General features: G+C 33.9%; 1 protein-coding gene across 1 annotated transcript in view; it reads right to left on the bottom strand.

The window, feature by feature from the left end:
- Nucleotides 1-22,299, bottom strand: part of t (C45 family peptidase tan) — a 98,717-nt gene that overhangs the window by 48,581 nt on the left and 27,837 nt on the right. Inside the window, exons 2-3 of the mRNA XM_073975977.1 lie at nt 11,406-11,499; nt 11,025-11,128 (exon numbers count right to left, since the gene is read on the bottom strand). Of these exons, the coding sequence (XP_073832078.1) occupies nt 11,025-11,128; nt 11,406-11,499 (198 nt within the window). The remainder of the gene's footprint in view (nt 1-11,024; nt 11,129-11,405; nt 11,500-22,299) is intronic.

Raw genomic sequence — 22,299 nt, 5'->3', positions numbered from 1 at the left:
TACTAAATTTAGTACAATTTGGATTTGGGTGAACGGATAGAGCTGGAATCGTGAAATTTGGAATGAGGATCACTGATGAAGAATAAAAATGAAAGGTTTTCGGAATTCGAACTAAAAGTGTACGAAAAGTAATAAATTGTACTAAATTTAGTACAATTTGGGTTTGGGTGAACGAATTGAGCTGGAATCCTGAAATTTGGAATTAAGGTCACTGATGGAGAGTAGAAAAGAAAGGTTTTTGGAAATTCGAACTATAAGTGCACGAAAAGTTCTAAATGGTACTAAATTTAGTACAATTTGGATTTGGGTGAACGGATAGAGCTGGAATACAAACATTTGGAATGAAGGTCACTGATGAAGAGTAACAATGATAGGTTTTTGGAAATTCGAACTATAGGGGTACGAAAAGTACTAAATGGTACTAAATTTAGTACAATTTGGATTTGGGTGAACGGATTGAGCTGGAATCCTGAAATTTGAAATAAGGGTCAGTGGTGGAGAGTAACAAAGAAAAGTTTTTAGAAATTCGAACTATAAGTACACGAAAAGTACTAAATGGTACTAAATTTAGTACAATTTGGGTTTGGGTGAACGAATTGAGCTGCAATCCTGAAATTTGGAATTAAGGTCACTGATGGAGAGTAGAAAAGAAAGGTTTTTGGAAATTCGAACTATAAGTGCACGAAAAGTTCTAAATGGTACTAAATTTAGTACAATTTGGATTTGGGTGAACGGATAGAGCTGGAATACAAACATTTGGAATGAAGGTCACTGATGAAGAGTAACAATGATAGGTTTTTGGAAATTCGAACTATAGGGGTACGAAAAGTACTAAATGGTACTAAATTTAGTACAATTTGGATTTGGGTGAACGGATTGAGCTGGAATCCTGAAATTTGAAATTAGGGTCAGTGGTGAAGAGTAACAAAGAAAGGTTTTTGGAAATCCGAACTATAAGTGCACGAAAAGTTCTAAATGGTACTAAATTTAGTACGATTTGGGTGAACGGATTGAGCTGGAATCCTGAAATTTGTAATGAGGGTAACTGATGGAGAGTAACAAAGAAAAGTTTTTAGAAATTCGAACTAAAGTACACGAAAAGTACTAAATGGTACTAAATTTAGTACAATTTGGATTTGGGTGAACGGATAGAGCTGGAATCGTGAAATTTGGAATGAGGATCACTGATGAAGAATAAAAATGAAAGGTCTTCGGAATTCGAACTATAAGTGTACGAAAAGTAATAAATTGTACTAAATTTAGTACAATTTGGGTTTGGGTGAACGAATTGAGCTGGAATCCTGAAATTTGGAATTAAGGTCACTGATGGAGAGTAGAAAAGAAAGGTTTTTGGAAATTCGAACTATAAGTGCACGAAAAGTTCTAAATGGTACTAAATTTAGTACAATTTGAATTTGGGTGAACGGATGGAGCTGGAATACAAACATTTGGAATGAAGGTCACTGATGAAGAGTAACAATGATAGATTTTTGTAAATTCGAACTATAAGGGTACGAAAAGTACTAAATGGTACTAAATTTAGTACAATTTTAATTGGGTGAACAGATTGAGCTGGAATACAAACATTTGGAATGAGGGTCATTGATGAAGAGTAACAATGAAAGGTTTTTGTAAATTCGAACTATAGGGGTACGAAAAGTACTAAATGGTACTAAATTTAGTACAATTTGGATTTGGGTGAACGGATAGAGCTGGAATAAAAAATTTGGAATGAGGGTCACTGATGAAGAGTAACAATGAAAGGTTTTTGGAAGTTCGAACTATAAGGGTACGAAAAGTACTAAATGGTACTAAATTTAGTACAATTTTGATTTGGGTGAACGGATAGAGCTGGAATCGTGAAATTTGGAATGAGGATCACTGATAAAGAATAAAAATGAAAGGTTTTTGGAAATTCGAACTATAAGTGCACAAAAAGTTCTAAATGGTACTAAATTTAGTACAATTTGAATTTGGGTGAACGGATAGAGCTGGAATACAAACATTTGGAATGAAGGTCACTGATGAAGAGTAACAATGATAGGTTTTTGTAAATTCGAACTATAAGGGTACGAAAAGTACTAAATGGTACTAAATTTAGTACAATTTTGATTTGGGTGAACAGATTGAGCTGGAATACAAACATTTGGAATGAGGGTCATTGATGAAGAGTAACAATGAAAGGTTTTTGTAAATTCGAACTATAGTGGTACGAAAAGTACTAAATGGTACTAAATTTAGTACAATTTGGATTTGGGTGAACGGATAGAGCTGGAATAAAAAATTTGGAATGAGGGTCACTGATGAAGAGTAACAATGAAAGGTTTTTGGAAGTTCGAACTATAAGGGTACGAAAAGTACTAAATGGTACTAAATTTAGTACAATTTTGGTTTTGGGTGAACGGATAGAGCTGGAATCGTGAAATTTGGAATGAGGATCACTGATGAAGAATAAAAATGAAAGGTTTTCGGAATTCGAACTATAAGTGTACGAAAAGTAATAAATTGTACTAAATTTAGTACAATTTGGGTGAATGAATTGAGCTGGAATCCTGAAATTTGGAATAAAGGTCACTGATGGAGAGTAGAAAAGAAAGGTTTTTGGAAATTCGAACTATAAGTGCACGAAAAGTTCTAAATGGTACTAAATTTAGTACAATTTGGATTTGGGTGAACGGATAGAGCTGGAATACAAACATTTGGAATGAAGGTCACTGATGAAGAGTAACAATGATAGGTTTTTGGAAATTCGAACTATAAGGGTACGAAAAGTACTAAATGGTACTAAATTTAGTACAATTTTGATTTGGGTGAACAGATTGAGCTGGAATACAAACATTTGGAATGAGGGTCATTGATGAAGAGTAACAATGAAAGGTTTTTGTAAATTCGAAATATAGGGGTACGAAAAGTACTAAATGGTACTAAATTTAGTACAATTTGGATTTGGGTGAACGGATAGAGCTGGAATAAAAACTTTGGAATGAGGGTCACTGATGAAGAGTAACAATGAAAGGTTTTTGGAAGTTCGAACTATAAGGGTACGAAAAGTACTAAATGGTAGTAAATTTAGTACAATTTTGATTTGGGTGAACAGTTTGAGCTGGAATACAGACAGTTGGAATGAGGGTCACTGATGAAGAATAACAATGAAAGGTTTTTGTAAATTCGAACTATAGGGGTACGAAAAGTAATAAATTGTACTAAATTTAGTACAATTTGGGTTTGGGTGAACGAATTGAACTGGAATCCTGAAATTTGGAATTAAGGTCACTGATGGAGAGTAGAAAAGAAAGGTTTTTGGAAATTCGAACTATAAGTGCATGAATAGTACTAAATGGTACTAAATTTAGTACAATTTTGATTTGGGTGAACAGATTGAGCTGGAATACAAACATTTGGAATGAAGGTCACTGATGAAGAGTAACAATGATAGGTTTTTGGAAATTCGAACTATAAGAGTACGAAAAGTACTAAATGGTACTAAATTTAATACAATTTTGATTTGGGTGAACAGATTGAGCTGGAATACAGACATTTGGAATGAGGGTCACTGATGAAGAGTAACAATGAAAGGTTTTTGTAAATTCGAAATATAGGGGTACGAAAAGTACTAAATGGTACTAAATTTAATACAATTTGGATTTGGGTGAACGGATAGAGCTGGAATCCTGAAATTTGAAATTAGGGTCACTGGTGGAGAGTAACAAGGAAAGGTTTTTGGAAATTCGAACTATACATAAATGCACGAAAAGTTCTTAATGGTACTAAATTTAGTATAATTTGGATTTGGGTGAACGGATAGAGTTGGAATCCTGAAATTTGGAATGGGGGTCACTGATGAAGAGTAAGACAGATGTACCAAAGGTCGAAAAGTCCTGAATGGTAGTGAGCTTAGTATGATTTGGATTTGAAGAGCTGAAATCCTGAAATATGGAATTAAGATTACTGTTGGAATTGAGATATAGACGTAGCTTTGGAAAATCGTACTAACGTGCACGAAGCAGTACTAAATGGTACAGAATTCGCTACAATTTATATTTGCGTGAACAGATTACTCTTGGAGCGTAGGATTGAGGTAGTTTTGGAAATTCGTACTTATGGAAAAGTGCCAAATGGAACTACAGTGATTGTGTAAGGAATTTTGAAATTTGGCGTTAGATTAGCAATTCGTGTTTAGAGTGGAGGTAGGGAGGTAGGGAGGAGGCTTTTAAAATTCGTACTTATTTATACAAAAACTACTAAATAGTACTATAATGGGTTTCAGGGGAACAGATAAAGCTGGAAAAGTGAATTGGGGTTTGAATATATGTTAGAAGGGTTAAAACCAGGAGTCAAATCTGAAATTTGCAATATGATACGTAGTTTTGGAAATTCGAAATAAAAATATGGTAGTTGTGTAGGGATGCGATACGGCAGATTTTTTTGTAAATTCTGGCTACAATCGAAAAAAATATTGGTAATAAAAATAGGTCTTAGTACAACAGCATTCACCATTCCCGTATTAAATATTGATTATATATTCTGTTCCCTTTCCGCATACGAAGTAGCGGGCATTTGCTAGTTTGAAATATATATGGATGTACTATTTCTCACATTACAGATACCCATTTTCCGCTGATGATTTTCAATGTGGCAGAAGAACGTGTTTTATTTCGCAACGTTTAATGATGTTCCCTGTATTTTATATTTAAAAGTGATTTATTTGTTTTCTTATATTAAAATTAATTTGTGGCACTAAATAATTATATACTTCTGTTATTAATTATTCCATTCCGTTTTTCTTTCTCTCATCTGTTATTTTTTATGTACCTATGCGTCTGGTGTTGCTTTTGTTCTTTGCATTTAAAATATTAAACAACCACCACTATTTATAAATGTGTGTATGTATCTTTTTTTGTGGCGTTTGGGTTTGTATTTAACAAAAAAAACAACAAAATAATTGTAAATATGAATATTTTTTTATTGATTGGAAAAAATGCATTCAACAATTTTTTTAATCAAAAAAATATTTTGTTTTTATCAAGCAAAATGTGGAATATTTTGATAAATATTTTTGTCAATATGTGAAATGTTTTATCAGTTCAAAATAAAAAAAATCGATAAATATTTTAATCAATATTACAATTTTATTTTATCAACATGCATTTTTACTTTGTGATCACAAAATTTTATCGAATTTTGTCAATATGACAATTTTTTTTATTGCCGGAAAATCGATAAATTTTTGGTTGAATCTTTGAATTTCTTTATCAAATGGCTACAATTTTTTTTTCTGTGTACAAATCAAAAGTTTGCATGTTCAATTCCGGCAGAGAACAAAATAAAACTGTGGAGTGTGGTGAAATTGAAAATATATTCACCGCAAGAATTCTAAAAACAAAACATATGTTTTCCAGCAGGTTTCTCGACTTTTAGTGGCAATATCATAACTAATTCTTCATGGTGTCATATCCTTGTTAAAACAAGTAAAAAAGTATCAGTCGGCTTTGCCGACAGAGATATACATACCCTCAGCCTGTGTATATTGAAACAATTTTTTTCCAAAAAACGCATGTATTTAGATGGTTTTAAAAATTTTGTGCGTTTGAACCGACAAAAATGTTGATTAGGATTAAAGTTCAAAAGTTTTGCGGAGGAGATACTAAAAATAATGGATCTCCAGCCACTACATATGGTACCATAGGGGGTTTTTACAACCTTCGGGCTGTTTGCTCAAGAAGTATGGACTTACCCCAGAAAAAAACGTTTACCATCGCAATTGAGGCAGCGAATGCAATTTACTTCAACAAAAATCAAAGTGATTCCATATCAGGTCTTAAAACTGTGTGGGAGGTACCGGATGGAGTGGACAAATATAGTCCATATTTGAACCTGATCTATATCTGGTAGATATATTAGGATGTGTAAAGTATGGACCAATTCGGCCACTCCCTTCAAGAGCTACCGTGCGAACAATTTACCGAACATTTTTGAACTTTTGTGGGAAAGGCACCTGAAGGAGTGGTCCGATATGGCTTATCTTCGAACTATGTTTGGACAAAATATTACTAAGGCCAAATTCTGGACCGAATCGGCAGACCCGTTCGAGAGTTATCTTGCGCTCCAACCACCTCACACGGTGTCATAGGAGCTTTTTGCAACTTTCAGGCTATTTTCTCATTAAGTATGGACTTGCCCCTGATGAAACTTATACCGTCGTATGGGGGGCAGTGAATACAAGTTGCTAAAGCAAAAATCAAAGCGATTCGAGAGATGGCCCTAAACTGAAGTTTTCCGAAATTTGTGTGGGAGTTACCCGAAGGAGTGGACCGATTGAGTCCATATTAAAACCTTATTTTAGTCTGGTACACATGTCACGATGGGCAAAGTATGGACCAAATCGGTTACCCCTTCAAGAGTTATCGTGCGCACAAATTTTCCGAAAATTTCGAACTTTTGTGGGGGAGGTACCGGAAGGAGTGGACCGATATAGCCCATCTTCGAACTTAAACTAATTTGGGCAAAATATTACCAAAGCCAAAATTTGAACCGAATCGGTTCATTCGTTCGAGAGTTATCGTGCGCTTCAGCCAGCCAAACAGACGGACGGACATTGCTCAATCGCCTCCAAATTGTCTAAAACACATTTCGTCCAAACATACTTGGGGTCTAAAACCATTATTTCGATGAGGCACATTTTGCCCGTATGAAAGTGTATATACCCTCGTTAGCATAAATGCTGATGGTATAACAAACCTTAAACTTTACATGTTCCAAATTTTGTGTGGGAGATACCCTAAGGAGTGGTACGATGTACGTTCCATATTTTGACGTAATCCAAGTATGTACGCGAGTGTTATGTTAGGCACAACCAAGTTTAGTGGCGTACAGAAATAAGGCCCCAGGAAATAACACCCCAAATTGAAAATGAAAATAGGCCCCAAACAGGTATATGAAAAACAACAACAAAACTTTTGGGGTCTAATTTCGTCTTTTTGGGACCTGTTTTCATTTAACTGTTGGGGCCAAATTGTATTCACCACAAGTAAATCGAAAATTTGAAAATCAAATTGGGGTCTAAATAATATTGGGGCCTAATTGAATTTTTCATTAGGGCCTTTTTGCACATGTTTGGGGCCTAAATATATTTTAGTGTTTAACAAAAACAAGAAATTGGGGTGCATTTTCTAAAGTTTTTATTAAGATATGATCAAAAAATGGGGTGCAATTTCGAAAACTTTATAAAGAAAAAAGCGAAAAAAATTAAAGGACTCAAAATAACAATAATTTTTAGTAATAACAAGCAAAAGTAAACACTTATTTCATAGAATTCAACAAATTATATGATAAGTAATAATAATTGGTAATAATTATTACTAATGTTGCAGATTTTGACAGTTGTGTAAAGGAAAAGCTGCCGACAAAATGTTTCAGCAACATTAAGAAAGTAAAAAAGATACACCTATTAACAATGTTTAATTTATATACCTCATCTTCCAGTGGGAGCATATTTGTGCATATAGCGTTTTCTTCACACACCATCCTATTTAAAAATGCTAAGGCATTTATTTTTCCTTTTTTACAGAGGAAGGAAGGGAAATATATTTAAAAAAATCGCGCGATTTTTTAAATATATTTTTCTTCAGCTACTCTCCTAATTCTGTTTGACTTGACTTGGAGAGAAAAAATATACTAAAAAAAATCGCGCGATTTTTTAAATATATTTTTTCTCTGCATTTCTTTCTAATTCTGTTTGACTTGATTTGGAGAGAAAAAAATATATCTAAAAAATCGCGCGATTTTTTAGATATATTTTTTCTCTCCAAATCAAGTCAAAAAGAATTAGAAAGAAATGGAGAGTAGCTGAAGAAAACTAGATTTAAAAAATCAAACAGATTTAGAAAAAAGGGAGAGTAGCTAAGAAAAATATATTTAAAAAATCGCGCGATTTTTTTAAATATATTTTTCTTCAGCTACTCTCCCTTTTTTTCTAAATCTGTTTGAATGGATTTGGAATGAAAAATATATTAAAAAAATCGCGCGATTTTTTTTAGTATACAGAATTAGGAGAGTAGCTAAAGAAAAATATATTTAAAAAATCGCACGATTTTTTAAATATATTTTTCTTCAGCTACTCTCCATTTTTTCTAATTCGGTTTGATTTTTTAAATTATTTTTTTAAAATATTTTTCTTCAGCTACTTTCCATTTCTTTCTAATTCTGTTTGACTTGATTGTTTGGTTTTTGGTCAGACCGAAATTTGTCCACACCTTTTCGAGCATGAATGCTTCAACTATTTGATGGGGAGTTTTTGGAGCCGGCACACATTTTTTGTTAACGATGTGATGCAAACTTCTTTGTATTTTGTTAAAATATATACTTTGTGATTCTTGCTGATACTATAAAATATATACATACATATATGTATATAGAAATTGGTACAGAAATACTCACTTATCACAATGTTTCTGAAAAACATTACGAACGGTACTTGATACCGACGATCCACTTCCCAAAGATTTTGCGATTCCTACGCAATCGTCTTTGATTTTATTTAAAATTTTTATTTTTATCACATTCATAGACGCCTGCTAGTACACTTGAAAATAAGAGCTTGTTTCTAGGTGGCTTTAACATGCATAAAAAAGTACTGTCATAATTAGTTACATATTACAAACTATTGAATGAATATCTTTAAAAATATTTTTTGAAATTACACCCCAAATTTAGGGCTTCATTTACACCCCAAATTTAAGTGAATAGATATTTTGGGGCTTGAATGCATACTTTGGGGCCTAATTGCATTTTCGTTGTTTGGGGTGATAATGCATTTTGCAAATGCACCCCAATTTCAAAAATGCATTTCGGCCCCAATGAAATTTTGGGGCATAATTGCAATATTTTTTGGGGCCAAATTTCCTAGTTTGGGGCCTTTTTGTATTGGGGCAATTTTTCAAATTGTAAAAACACCCCAAAAATTGGGGTCCATTTTCATTCCCGTTTGGGGCGTTATTTCTTGGGGCTTTATTTCTGTACGCCAGTTTAGTTAGTGACTGCAGATTTTTTGGAGCTCCAGGGCCATTATCTCAAAAAGTATGGACTTGTCCCCTAAAAAGAATACACCGTCAAGGAAAAGAATACAAAGTCAAAATTTCGATTTTTAACAAAAAAAATGTGCCGTTTATTGGTAAAAAAAAAAATTTTAAGAAAAATTCTCTTATTTGAAGACAAAATTTTTATATATTCAATAAACTCACAAAAATATATGAAGACTGAACACCAAATTTCTGTAATTTTGGGTGGATAATGTGGCAAAAACATTAAAAACCCGAAAATTGGGCGGTACCGTTCCACGGGGGTTATATCAAAACGTGAACCAATACCAACAATTCTCCGTAAAAATATTTCGCAAGACCTGCCGAAGACTAAATACCAAATATCAGCTACATTGGTTGTTTAATGTGGCTAAAACCTTGAAAATTTCGAAAATCGGGCGATACTGTTCTATTGGAGCTATATCAAAACGTGACCTATGTCCATAATTTTTATCGGAAAAGTTATTTGTAAAGTGAAAACCCCGCATCTCCACCTGAAGGAGTGGACCTATATGGCCCATATTCGAACTTAAATCAAATCTGGACAAAATATTTCGATACCCAAAATTTGAACCGAATCGATTGATCTGTTCGAGAGTTATCGTGCGCACCAGTCAGCCAGACAGACGGACGGACATTGCTAGATCTACTCAAAATTTTCTGAAACGGATATCGTACAAACATACTTGAGGTCTAAAACCATTATTTCGATGAGGCACATTTTAGGTCGTATCAAAGCCTATATACCCTCTTTAGCCTAAAGGCTGAGGGTATAAAAAGTTACGGCTACGGAGCAGTACAAAGGAACGTACGAAGAAGCGCCTAATTTACTTATGTAGGTATGTATGTATACAATTTTTCTAAATTGATTTAGAATAAATTCTAAATTATTCAAAGTATTTTTAGAAGTCCATTTTGATATTGGATCCTCATCTAATATCAGCATTGACTTTTAAAACTTCGTTGAGTTCGTCAACAAAATTTTCCGTTCTGCGTTCTATCGCTTTCTTAAGTTTATTTCGCATTAAAAACTCTGACCACTTAATAGGTCTGTACGATAACTTCGCAAGTAAAAAGTACTTGCAAGTACTCATCAAGTTCTCAGTAACTTCTTTCCACTAATTTTACTCTCTCGGAGCTAAAAATTTGCAGATTGTTATCGAACAACAATTTGCAAAAACTTGCAAGAAGTCAGCTGATTTGACAAACAAGAAGTTTGGCGGATAAGATGTAATTTAACCATCGAAGGTTGTTTATGAAAATTATTTGATTATCCATTGCTACAAAAATAATTCTCTTTCCATATCATAAACTAACGGCTGGCCGCCCACTTAGTGTTCCTCCTACTCCATGGATGCGCCGCTTTTTGCTGGGATTTGATACCTTAGAAATAAAACAATCATCACAAACTACAAAATAAGTTATTTTACAAAATAATTCGTTTTCCATAATTTATTTAGTTATCTCTTCTCTTTTTTTATCTTGTAATTATTTTAATAACCAAATGTTTGTTTATGTTTTTGTCAAGAATTGCAAAGACCGCCACAAAACATTCGAATTTAAATCAGCTGATCAAACCTGCAAATTGTTACAAGGAAAATTTTTCTTGCAAAAAGTTCTCAGTAACAAAAGTCTCCAAAATTCTCTCCAAATTCGCTCTCTTTTACTTTACAAGTTTGTTAAGAACAGCATTTTGTAAAAGTTTTTACAAATTTGTACAAACTTTTGGATTATGGTACAGACCTATTAAATGGTGTAATTATAAAATATTCTCTAGACAGCTTACTATCTGTGTTTCTTTTTGTAATAAAAAAAGTTTATAGATAAGAAATGTTAATACTGCTTTCTAATAGCCACACACGCCGTATAACTTACAGCATTTAATCGTAGCGAAAGAAAAAACTATTCCATTGTAATAAATCATTAACTAAGTGTTTCTACACTTACCTTATGGAACTCAACTTGAGCACCATCGGCTACACCCTCCAGTTCGCGGATGTATTGGGGGAATGAATTTTTAACCGTCTCCAGTGTTTCGTTGTAGGCATTTTCTGTGGGAAAAAAACGTGATGATAGAACAGACAATTAATATACGTGAATTTAGTGATTTAAAAACACGATTAAGCAAATTTAATATTCATATTTAAATTTATATACATCATTAATAATATATGGTAATAATAATTTTGCTAATTATAGTATTGCAAAAGGGGAAATTACAGAATTGTAATAATTAGCGGAGAAATTGTAAAAGCAGACAGTAGTGTCTGCCTACAATTTTTCTTAGTCACCAATATGTGAATAAATAAATTACTAAACGATACTTACTTCCCTTCTCGGTGGCATACAATGGCAAATAGACCTCATTCAAAGGGCCAGATAGTAGTAAGAAATTCTTAATGATAGAGGCAAAGGTGCGACCCTGAAACGATTAAAAAAAGAAAAATGTATTTATTGTTAATAAAATAAAAATCAAAATATTGAGAAAGGAAAAACGTGACTGGACACAAGATAACAGTTGTGAAAAAAGGACACTACGCCAAGTCCGAACGAAGCTAATTTGCATATTTTTTTAATCAAAGAGAATGGGAGCGATATTTTTATTTAGTTTTTATAGTTTACGTTGACATTGCTGTAATAAATTAGTCACGACTTTGTCTTAACTTTTGAAGTTCTTTATTTGTTTGGAATAGTTAGTGATTTTATTGGCATTTAAAATCTGACAATTTTGGTTTTAGTTATGTGTTGCACAGTGTTTTGATTGAGTTCATTTACTTATGTATGTTAAATCATAAGATAAATTTGTAATTTTAGTCTGCGACTGTAAAATTTAATTGTCGATCTATTAAGATCGAACGTGGAAAGTTTTTTACCCCCAAGGAAGATGTAATACCAAATTTCAGCCATTGCGGAGGGATATTGAGACCACAACCTTCAAAATGCCATAAATCCGTAGGTACCGTTCTATGGGGGCTATATGAGGACGTGGACCTATACCGCAAAATTTCAGGTGGAAAGTTGTATACCCCCAAGGAAGACTTAATACCAAATTTCAGCCGTTTTGGCGGGATATTGAGGCCACAACATTCAAAATGCCACAAATCCGTAGGTACCGTTTTATGGGGGCTATACGAATACGTGGACCTATACCGCGAAATTTCAGGTGGAAAGTTTTATACCCCCAACGAAGACAAAATATCAAATTTCAGTCATTTCGGTGAGATATTGATGACATAACCTTAAAAAAAATTCCAAAAATCGGGAGGTACCGTTCTATGGGGACTATATGAAGACGTGAACCTACATTGACAAATTTCAGATTCCAGCAAACCAAATGTCAGATGTCCAATACATCCGAACAATTTCGGAAGCGAAAACGTTCAGATTTCGTTCCGATTTATATTAGATTTTTCGTAGGGGAATTCGTTCTGATTTCGTTCCGATTTCGGAGAGAATGTCGGAAGTAAATTTCTCTTCGAATATACCAATGTTTTTCTCCATATTTCGGTACGAATTCGGTGCGAAATGTCGGAAACAAATTTCCCTTCGCACAACAACCACCTTATGTATGTTTTCATTTTAGTTTGTTGTCGAAAAAAAACAAAGTGGTTGGTTATAAAATTCGCATATACAATTTTTAAATATTTTAATTATAAATGCAACATATAATAACACTATGCAATGCTGAAAATGCAAACAACTTGTAGTATGCCTTTTTATACCTTCAGCATTTATGCTAACGAGGGTATATACACTTTCATACGGGCAAAATGTGCCTCATCGAAATAATGGCTTTAGACCCCAAGTATGTTTGGACGAAATCAGTTTCAGACAATTTGGAGTTGATTTACCCATGTCCGTCCGTCTGTCTGGCTTTCGTAATATTTTGTCCAAACTTATATTAAGTTCGAAGATGGGTTATATCGGTCAACTCCTTCCGGTACCTCCACCACAAAAGTTCGAAAATGTTCGGAAAATTTGTGCGCACGATAACTCTTGAAGGCATTAACCTATTTGGTCCAATTTTGCACATCGTGAAATTTCTACCAGACTTAGATTAGGTTGCAATATGAACTCAATCGGTCCACTCCTTCGGGTACCTCCCACACAAAATTTCGGGAAAGTTCAGTTTAGGACCTGCTCTCGAATCGCTTTGATTTTTGTTGTAACAACATGCAATCACTGTCCTCCATATGACGGTACAAGTTTCATCAGGGGCAAGTCCATACCTCCTGAGAAAACAACCTGCAAAAAACCCCTATAACACCATGTGTAGTGGTTGGAGCGCATTATAACTCTCGAACGGACCTGCCGATTCGGTCCAAAATTTGGCATTTGTAATAATTTGTCCAAACTTAGTTTAAGTTCAAGGATGACCCATATCGGTCCACTCCTTCAGGTACCTCCCCCACAAAAGTTCAAAAATGTTCGGAAACATTGTGCGCACGATAACTCTTGAAGGGAGTGACCGATTTGGTTCATACTTTGCACGTCCTAATATATCTCCAGATATAGATAAATCAGGTTCGAATATGGATATGTTCACTTTAAGACCTGCTCTCGGATCACTTCGATTTTTGTTGAAGCAACTTGCCTCATTACGACGGTAAACGTTTTTCTGGCGCAAATCCATACTTCTTGAGAAAACAGCTCAAAAGGTGTGAAAAAAAAACACCTATGGCACCATATGTAGTGGCCTTTGTCATATTTTGTCCAAACTTAGTTTCAGTTTGAAGATACCGGTCCACAACTTCCAATACTTCCGCCCAATATTTAAAAAAGAATGTCACTAAAATGCTGTGCACTATATCTCTTGAAAGGTCTGAGGGTATATCTCTGTCGGCAAAGCCAACTGATACTTTTTTACTTGTTGAAAGTACATATTGAGACTACAAAAACCCTAGTAGGGGTTTGTCCTGTTTCAGATCCAGTGCGGATTTTATGGCCTCATCTAGACCGGGCTAAAATTAAAGTTTTTTGCATTTATAGGGCCTTTATCTTAGAAACGATTAGGAATTTGGCCTTGCTGTCTTTGGCTATATTATAGCCCTAAACTAGTAGAACTTATTTTTTGAACAGACGACATAAGAAAAACCCCATCTAGGGCATCAAAATCGATAACATATAAAAATTTATACATAATTGCTGAAATTCTGGTCAGTATCAGGCAAACTATTGGGCATTGAACCATGTAACCTTTTGCGAAAATCTTCCAAATAAAGTTCTCAGCAATTCTTCAGAATATTCTGAAACTTTAAAATGCTTACTTCATGTTGTTTCAGTGGTATTTTGCATCATATCTTTTACAACACGTAAAAACAGTCTACACCAACAGTTTATTCTCGCATACCGGATTTCACCACATTATTGACATATTTATTTAATCGTCTTTGAAAAATTTGAATGAATTGCATTCCCAAAAGCGCATATTATTGTGATTTCTTAATATCATTGAACGAAAAATATGCATTCTAATGTTTGTACTTATTATTTTGGCTATATGTGTACATCCATATTTCAAATTTACATATATATGTATGTAAATTGTATTGATGTTATTACCAATATTAAATGCGATTTCTTCCTTGCCCAGTAAAATATTTCCATTCACCTTTTTGATTCAATTATAAAATGTATTGGACATTTAATTTACTAAAAAGCACAATTTCTTTAAGAAAAGATAAAACACTGATTTATTCAATCACTTTACCGTCTTTACTCAACGATTGTCTCTAGAAAACTGAAGAAAAAAGACCAATATAATTAATACCATTTTTTTTCTTTTCCTCTTCGCTTGCTACGTTGGTTAACAACAACAAAGCACGAAACACACGTGTTTTACGCATACACATTACAAAACTTCTGCGTCTCCTATTACACCATGCACACAGCTCTTTATTATAAACCAGCATTCCGCAGCTGGGAGAGCCCTGTTGTTATTCCCTTTGACAAAAATCCTCTCCACCCATAAAAAATATGTTCTACCATAAAAAAATATGTTGGTACCCAAACATATAAAATTGAGATATGTTACAAAATGTTGCAAACATTTTGCAAACAAATGTTTGGACACAAACAAATTATGTTTGGATCCAAGCATATATATTTGTTTGCAATCAGTCCCAAACAAATATTTGTTTGGATCCAAACATAATTCTAACATATATTTTTCTGCGTGTACAAACACGCATTCTAAAAGACGAAAAGAACAAAAATTGTTGGAATTTCGCTTAAAAAATCCTTAAATACCACAATTATCCCAGCAAAATTTTATGGAAGTGGTTCCATGAGATGCCATGATTTCACTGGATCTTTTGCATTAGTTCAAATGAAGTCGTGAAAGATCCGATCTTTTCATCAGCATTTGAATCCATTCAAAGGAAGTCGTGAAATATCCGATCGTTTCATCTGCATTTGAACCAATTCAAAGGAAGTCGTGATAGATCCGATCTTTTCCTTAGCATTTGAACCCATTCCATCGATCCAACAGAGGTGAATTTTGTGTTTTTATTTTATTTAACACATGTATATATTCTTTTATTTATCTAAATATGTACATAGTACATGTAAGATTTATTATGCTAGGAAGTCCCAATCATTGAGCTAAAAGTAGAGTCGGACTGCACTCTTTGGTATTAGTCGTGTTCCTTTACGTGCCTTTACTTTTAAAAGCATACAATTTATATGAGAGCAGTTCACCACTTTTACCATTTTTGCAACAATTACCATTTTTAAAAGTAAAGGAACAGACCAATTATAAAAGTTTCCTTGCCTGCTCTAGAGAACCCTGCTCTACAAGTCGATTTGTAGATCCCTACAAAAAGAGTACATATTTCCAAAATTTTGTAAAATAAAATTCACGAAATAGTTATCTGCAGTTGGAGTCCATTTGCATCTGCACTGCACTGATGGGAAGTAACAACATTTTGTAAGATGAATCAAAACCTGTTGCGGAGGAAGTAAACTCTGTTGCGAGCAGCGGTGGTGTTTAGGCTGCAACAGCAGGGACGGTCGGAAGTCAAGTTTCTTACTTAAGTTTACAACCTGTCGCTTGTCAAATACATCGTTCCCGAAGTCTGGAAAATAGGCCAGCTACTGAAGCCTGGCAAGGATGCCAGCGAAGGTGAATCTTACAAACCGATTTCGCTTTTGTCGCCCGTAGCAAGGACCCTTGTGGCTTTAGTTCTGCCAGCAACAGAAATAATCCGTAAACAGCACAACAACTCCACACATATTAGCCGAGGACTCACTCAGAGCAAGCCGTGCGATAGAACAGTGATATTGGCACTTGTTTTAGCAAAACCCTTTGATATTGTCAAGCACCCCATGTTGTTTGAGGTCATCGAGCAGACTACGCACCGTCCAAGTTTGAAACGTTGGATAATAAATTATAAGTGTGGATGACAGTAGTACGTAGAATTTAGGATCAAGAAGTCCAAGCCCGGTAGAGTGAAGAAAATCTCTTCTGAAACTGCAATTATAGATGTAAAAAACATGAAAATCATATTTCAATACATCATTTTCCATTTTCCGAACAAGACGTGAAAATTACATGCCAAAGGTTTGGTGAAAATGACATGCCAAAGATTAGTGAAAATGCTATTCTTGGGAATTGGTTAAGATGGCATGCCAAAGGATTGGTATAGATGGTATGCCAAAGAATTGTTGAATATGCCATTCCTTCGAGTTAGTAAAGATGACATGCTTAAGATCTGAAAATGAATTGCATCTTTTGGGGGTCACGCTCTTGTAAAAAGAATGAGTGAAGATGCTGGAAAAATTACATTCCATTTCACTTGCACCCATACTTGAATAGCATCTTCGGCATCGAACATTTTGCTGGGTATATAGTGCTTCTAGATGTACGAATAAGTACATAGGCGCCATCTATTCCTAAATGACGGAATAAATTAGAAATGCATGTTGATATTTTTAAATCAATTCTCTTCATAGTAATTCCCATCAACTGTTTCATATTTGCATAAGAAATGTTGAATAAATAACGATTTTATTCAGTTTTGAGGCGTGTACGAATATGAACTTTGAATACTGTATGTATTTTTCTATGACAACCACAGAAATGTTATTATAACATTCCAAGTTATGTTATTTAACACCCACAATCATATACCCTAGACAGACGGCAGCGTTAATTTGCATTAACTGCCTTAATTCAAATTAATTCGTGCATTATCCACATTCTTAATGCACAAAATCGAGCTGCATTTAAAAGGCATTTAGGTATTTCAATATGGCAATGCCGTAGAAGAGAGCCCATATTCATATGGAGGAGAGAGCGTATTCATGCTCTGAGACCAGGGATGGAAAATTCAGTACAATAGTACTTTTTTCAGTACCATTTCATTATAAAAAGTTCCGAAGTACCCCCGCAGCCAATTCAGTACCATTACACATACTCTGTGCCAAATTGACAAATTTTATGTGAAACTTAAAATGCAAAATTCACACTTTTGGTATGTTCCAGAACTACAAGAATCTACACATTTTTACTATTTTTTCGATAACAACATCCAGGATTGACATGTTTATATATGTATGCAAATTGCTAGAAATTTTAAAAATCTGGATGATGTACCTTTATATTGGGAATACACCAAAATATTGGCATACATATATTGATTATTTTCCTCGTGGGGCTCTTCCACCCGATGAGAATCCGAAATACGATGTTACAGTCAGTATAGTAGACTTATCATTTAAAAGTGTTCACATCGAGCCGTATCGTAACACCTTCCAATCTGAGAACCAGCAATACCTCTTCTGTGGGGGCATATTAGTACTGAGAAACTATCGATAGTCCGACTATCGTTTTGATTACTGTCGTAAAACAAAGCAAACATCGGACTCCAAAACATGTTTTGGTACCGTTCGTACCAGGTTGTACCGTTCTATGAGGCTATATCAGAAAATGGACCTGCTCAAACCTTCAAAATACCGAAAATCGGGAGGTACCGTGGTATCATATCAAAATGTGGACCGATTGAACCCATTCTCAATACCAAACATACTAGGAATAATTGAGACTCCTGTACCAAATTAAAAAGCTCTATCTAAAATATTTGCAACATTGTTCATATTTCATAGATTTGTTGTTGTTTTATACTGAATAAAAATATTTTATTTTTTTCTTAAAAATATAATAAAAAAGTACCTTTTCGATGAAAAAAGTACCATTTTAGTACTTTTTGAAATTTTTAATTTTCCATCACTGTCTGAGACACAAGGAAAACAAAAAATACATTGCAAACAACAACAAAACAGCAATCAGCTGTTTCGTAAATGCAGAAACTGTCGTCTGTCAGGCCAAAATTAAATACAGTTATTAATGCAAATTAACTCTGCCGTCTGTCTAGGGTATTAGACTAATAAATGTATAGAGTCTAAATATACTATAGACCAAGGCCAATAGTAGGTCAGAAATCTGTTAACAACTTTTGACAACAAACATAATAGATGTTACATTATTATGTGTGTTCGTTTACTCAAAATTTGTACAAATTGTTACTGGATGGTGTTCGTTTACTCTACAGTACAATGCAAAAGACCTTAGTCGATTACAAGAAGTTACTGAACTTGTACAAATTTGTACAAATTGTTGAGTAAACGAACACATCTATTGTAAATTTGAGTTTCTTTGTATTTTAAATCACAATAATGTTTTGGCAACAAACATAACAATCAGGTGGGCATAGTGTCCGACTGTATAGACTGTGCTCTAGGCCAAGAAATCCTCTCAGTAAAATTCTCTCACACAATTAGACACTTACAAAACACAAACACATTACAATTTCTATGTCTATACATTCATTAAAGTCCATTTAGACTACGCTGGAATACAATTATCTGGTTTTATTTGATATATGTTGTATGAAAATGACAACTTAAATCCACTGGATTTGCTAAATCCAGCATAGTCTAAATCAGGCATTAGTCTATGCCATAATAATTTATTTCACACGAGTCTGTAATTACACGTTATTTGTTATTAGTTAGTTTCAAATAAACTGTAAATTAAATATATGTTGTAGCACGTGGATATCTTGTTTATATGTATCTCATTGGCTAAATTCGAAATATGGCATCAATAAATCATTTATTAGTGTTTGAAGTAGCTATAAGATAATTATTTCAATTTTTTCCTTATAGAAATCGGAGGATAGCTTTAAAAAAAAAAATAACATCTAAAACAAGTTGATTTTAATTAACTATTTGTCTAATTATCATTTTTAATGATCGTCTAAAAATGTAATATCGACATTATGTCAGTGTGACAAACATCTGTAGATACATAGGGAATTGGTAATTACATTTAATTTGTGTAAATTTACAATAGTTTTTATAGTTGGATGTCACACGTGCAAATTTTTCGTTAAAGTGAATTGAGTCTTTGGGAAAAGCGGGGAAGGAAAAACTCCTCTTTACTCTTTCCTATCCCCAATTTCTAAAAAAACTGAAATTACTATAACGAAAAATTTGTGACATATTAGCTCAATGATATGGGAGCTACTGTTTATTTATTGATGCCTTTTTTCGAATTTAGCCAATGATATATAAACAAGATGTACACGTGCTACAGCAGGTTTATATTTAATTTACAGTTTATTTGAAACTAATTAAATCAAATTTGTTAATAGCAAATAACGTGTCATTACAGACTCGTGTGAAGTAAAATCTATTATGGGTGTTAAATAACATAACTTGGAACGTTATAATAGCATTTATGTGGTTGTCATAGAAAAATACATACATTTTGCAAAGTTAATATTCGTAAGCGCAGGCAAAGCTGAATAAAATCGTTATTTATTCAACATTTTGTATACAACAAATGAAACAATTGATGGAAATTACTATGAAGAGGAATGATTTAAAAATATCAACATGAATTTATAATTTATTCCGTCATTTAGGTACAGATGGCGCCTATGTGGGTGGCAAAGTTCGTATTCGTACACCTAGAAGCACTATATAATTGTGGTATGTAAGGATTTTTAAGCGAAATTCCACTATGTTTTTTGTTCTTTTCGTCTTTTAGAATGCATGTTCTGTAGAAAAATTTAAAAATAACGATATTTTTATTGCATAAATAAAATTCGGACAAACATTCGAAATATTCCCGATTTTTTTACGAAAATAGTTACTAGCAGTCCTTTTGCAACAACATTCGAGGTCTCATATGCAAATAAATGTTGCCAGCGTTTGGAAATGCAACGAAACATAATCCGGGCTAAGGAAAGGTAAAGACATTTTTGGTTTCTACGTCGTACAAGTCGCAAGTTTCGTTCTATATTTGGTCTAAAATTTATTGTATTTCTAGAATACAGTTTCGAAAATCATGTTACGTCAAGACATATCGGAAATAACGAGGAATAATAGATTATTAAGGACGAAAACTTCCTCATAAGACATTTCTTCAATAGGTTACCGGTGCCATCGTGGTGCAATGGTATGCACACCCGCCTTGCACGCTGAAGGTCGTGGGTTCGATTCCCCGACCAAGCAACATCAAACAATTTTCAACGGTGGCAAAATACCCCTCAGTAATGTTGGCGACATTTCTTGAGTATTTCAGCCGTGTGAAACTTCTCTACAAGTGGTTTCTTAAGACACGCCGTTCGGACTCGGCGATAAACAGTAGGTCCCATATCATTGAGCTAGTATGAATCGGGGTGCACTCATTGATATGAGAGATGTCTCCCTTGTCCCATCTGGGATGTTTGTGGAACAATTATTATTATACTAGCGGACCCGGCGAACTTCGTCTCGCTATTAAGGAATAACATTTCATACAAAAACTCAATTTTCGATTTTTTCAATTTTCCGACATTTCCAGAGGGATTTTCCAAAATTTTCTTCCGTAAAGACCTTCTCCTCGAAAATGCGAATAACTGACAAAAAAATTTTACAGAAATCGGCCTAGCCGTTCTCATTTTATGAATTACTATACATTTTTTACACCATTTTTATATATATTGATAGATTCAATAGTTTGCCCCACGTTCATTACTGGGCTATTTATTCCATTCCTTTGAAATTTTTGTATTAATTTTTAACCATTCGTTAAAGAAATTATATTATCTGGAAGTAAAAACCATGATTTTGCAATTTTGTAAGCCATTACTCTCGTTCGTGGTAAGCGTAGAATTTCAGTCGTACGCAGACAGTATGAAGACTTGAATATCTTGATTGTGACTCATAGTTTCTCACAGATTTCGACATAAAATGATTTTCGAACCCGTATTCTAAAACATTAATACATTTTATGCCAAATATAAAACGAAACTTGCGATTTTTACGGCGTAGAAACAAAAAATGTCTTTATATTACCCTGGACCGGATTTCCAAAAGTTGGAAACATTGTTGCAGAAGGACATAGTTGCCATAGTTAATCATATTTATAACATTCTTCTTAAGTATTTTGCAAAATCTTTATAAACAAAAATCAAATGTCGTTCGTTGGTAATGGTATCAGTTAAGAACGGCTGGCCCGATTTGGATAATTCTTTTTGTGAAATGTTCGCCATAACCCGTGCATATGCAAAGAAAATTTGACCACGCCCACTTTTTTCTATTTTCATTTTTTATATTTTCTACAAAAACTGCTGAACCGATTTTTCTCAAATTGTTAGGGAATGTACAGGGATGGCCCGCTGTTAAAATGGGCCACAAATGTTGTTGAATTTCGGAGATGGCGGGGAACTTCCCCTATACCCTATTTTTTAAAAATTCTATATTTAAAATAATTATGAATGTATCGGTTTGGAAATTAATTTGTGAAACAATTGTGGTTGTGTCTCCTACCCACATACATACTTTTTTAGGACCCAAAGACTTGACCACGCCCACTTTTAAAAATATGTTACATCAACAAAATTACTGAACCGATTTTCCAGAGATTTTCAGGGAATGTACAGATATGGCCCCGGGTGAAAAAAGGATGCACATTTTCCTGAATTTCTCTTTGCCATGTTATGAATAAAAATTTATGAATAAAATCAAATGCCGTCAAAACCCAACTTAGGTTTTTATGGAAACAAAAATTTACCGCACCAACTTTTTTCAATTTTCATTTCATTAAATTATCAATTTAAAGTTTTTTTTTGCAAAAACTACTGATCCGATTTTCCTAAAATTGTCAGGGAATGTACAGGGATGGCCCCCGAAAACAGGCTACATATTTTATTGAATTCCAGATTGGGCGGGT

Source organism: Musca autumnalis, unplaced genomic scaffold (genome assembly GCF_047663935.1).
Source record: "Musca autumnalis isolate F117 unplaced genomic scaffold, ASM4766393v1 scaffold_3, whole genome shotgun sequence".
NCBI lineage: Eukaryota > Metazoa > Arthropoda > Insecta > Diptera > Muscidae > Musca > Musca autumnalis.
Note: the sequence above shows the minus strand (reverse complement) of the source record. Positions and strands in the feature narration are given on the sequence as shown.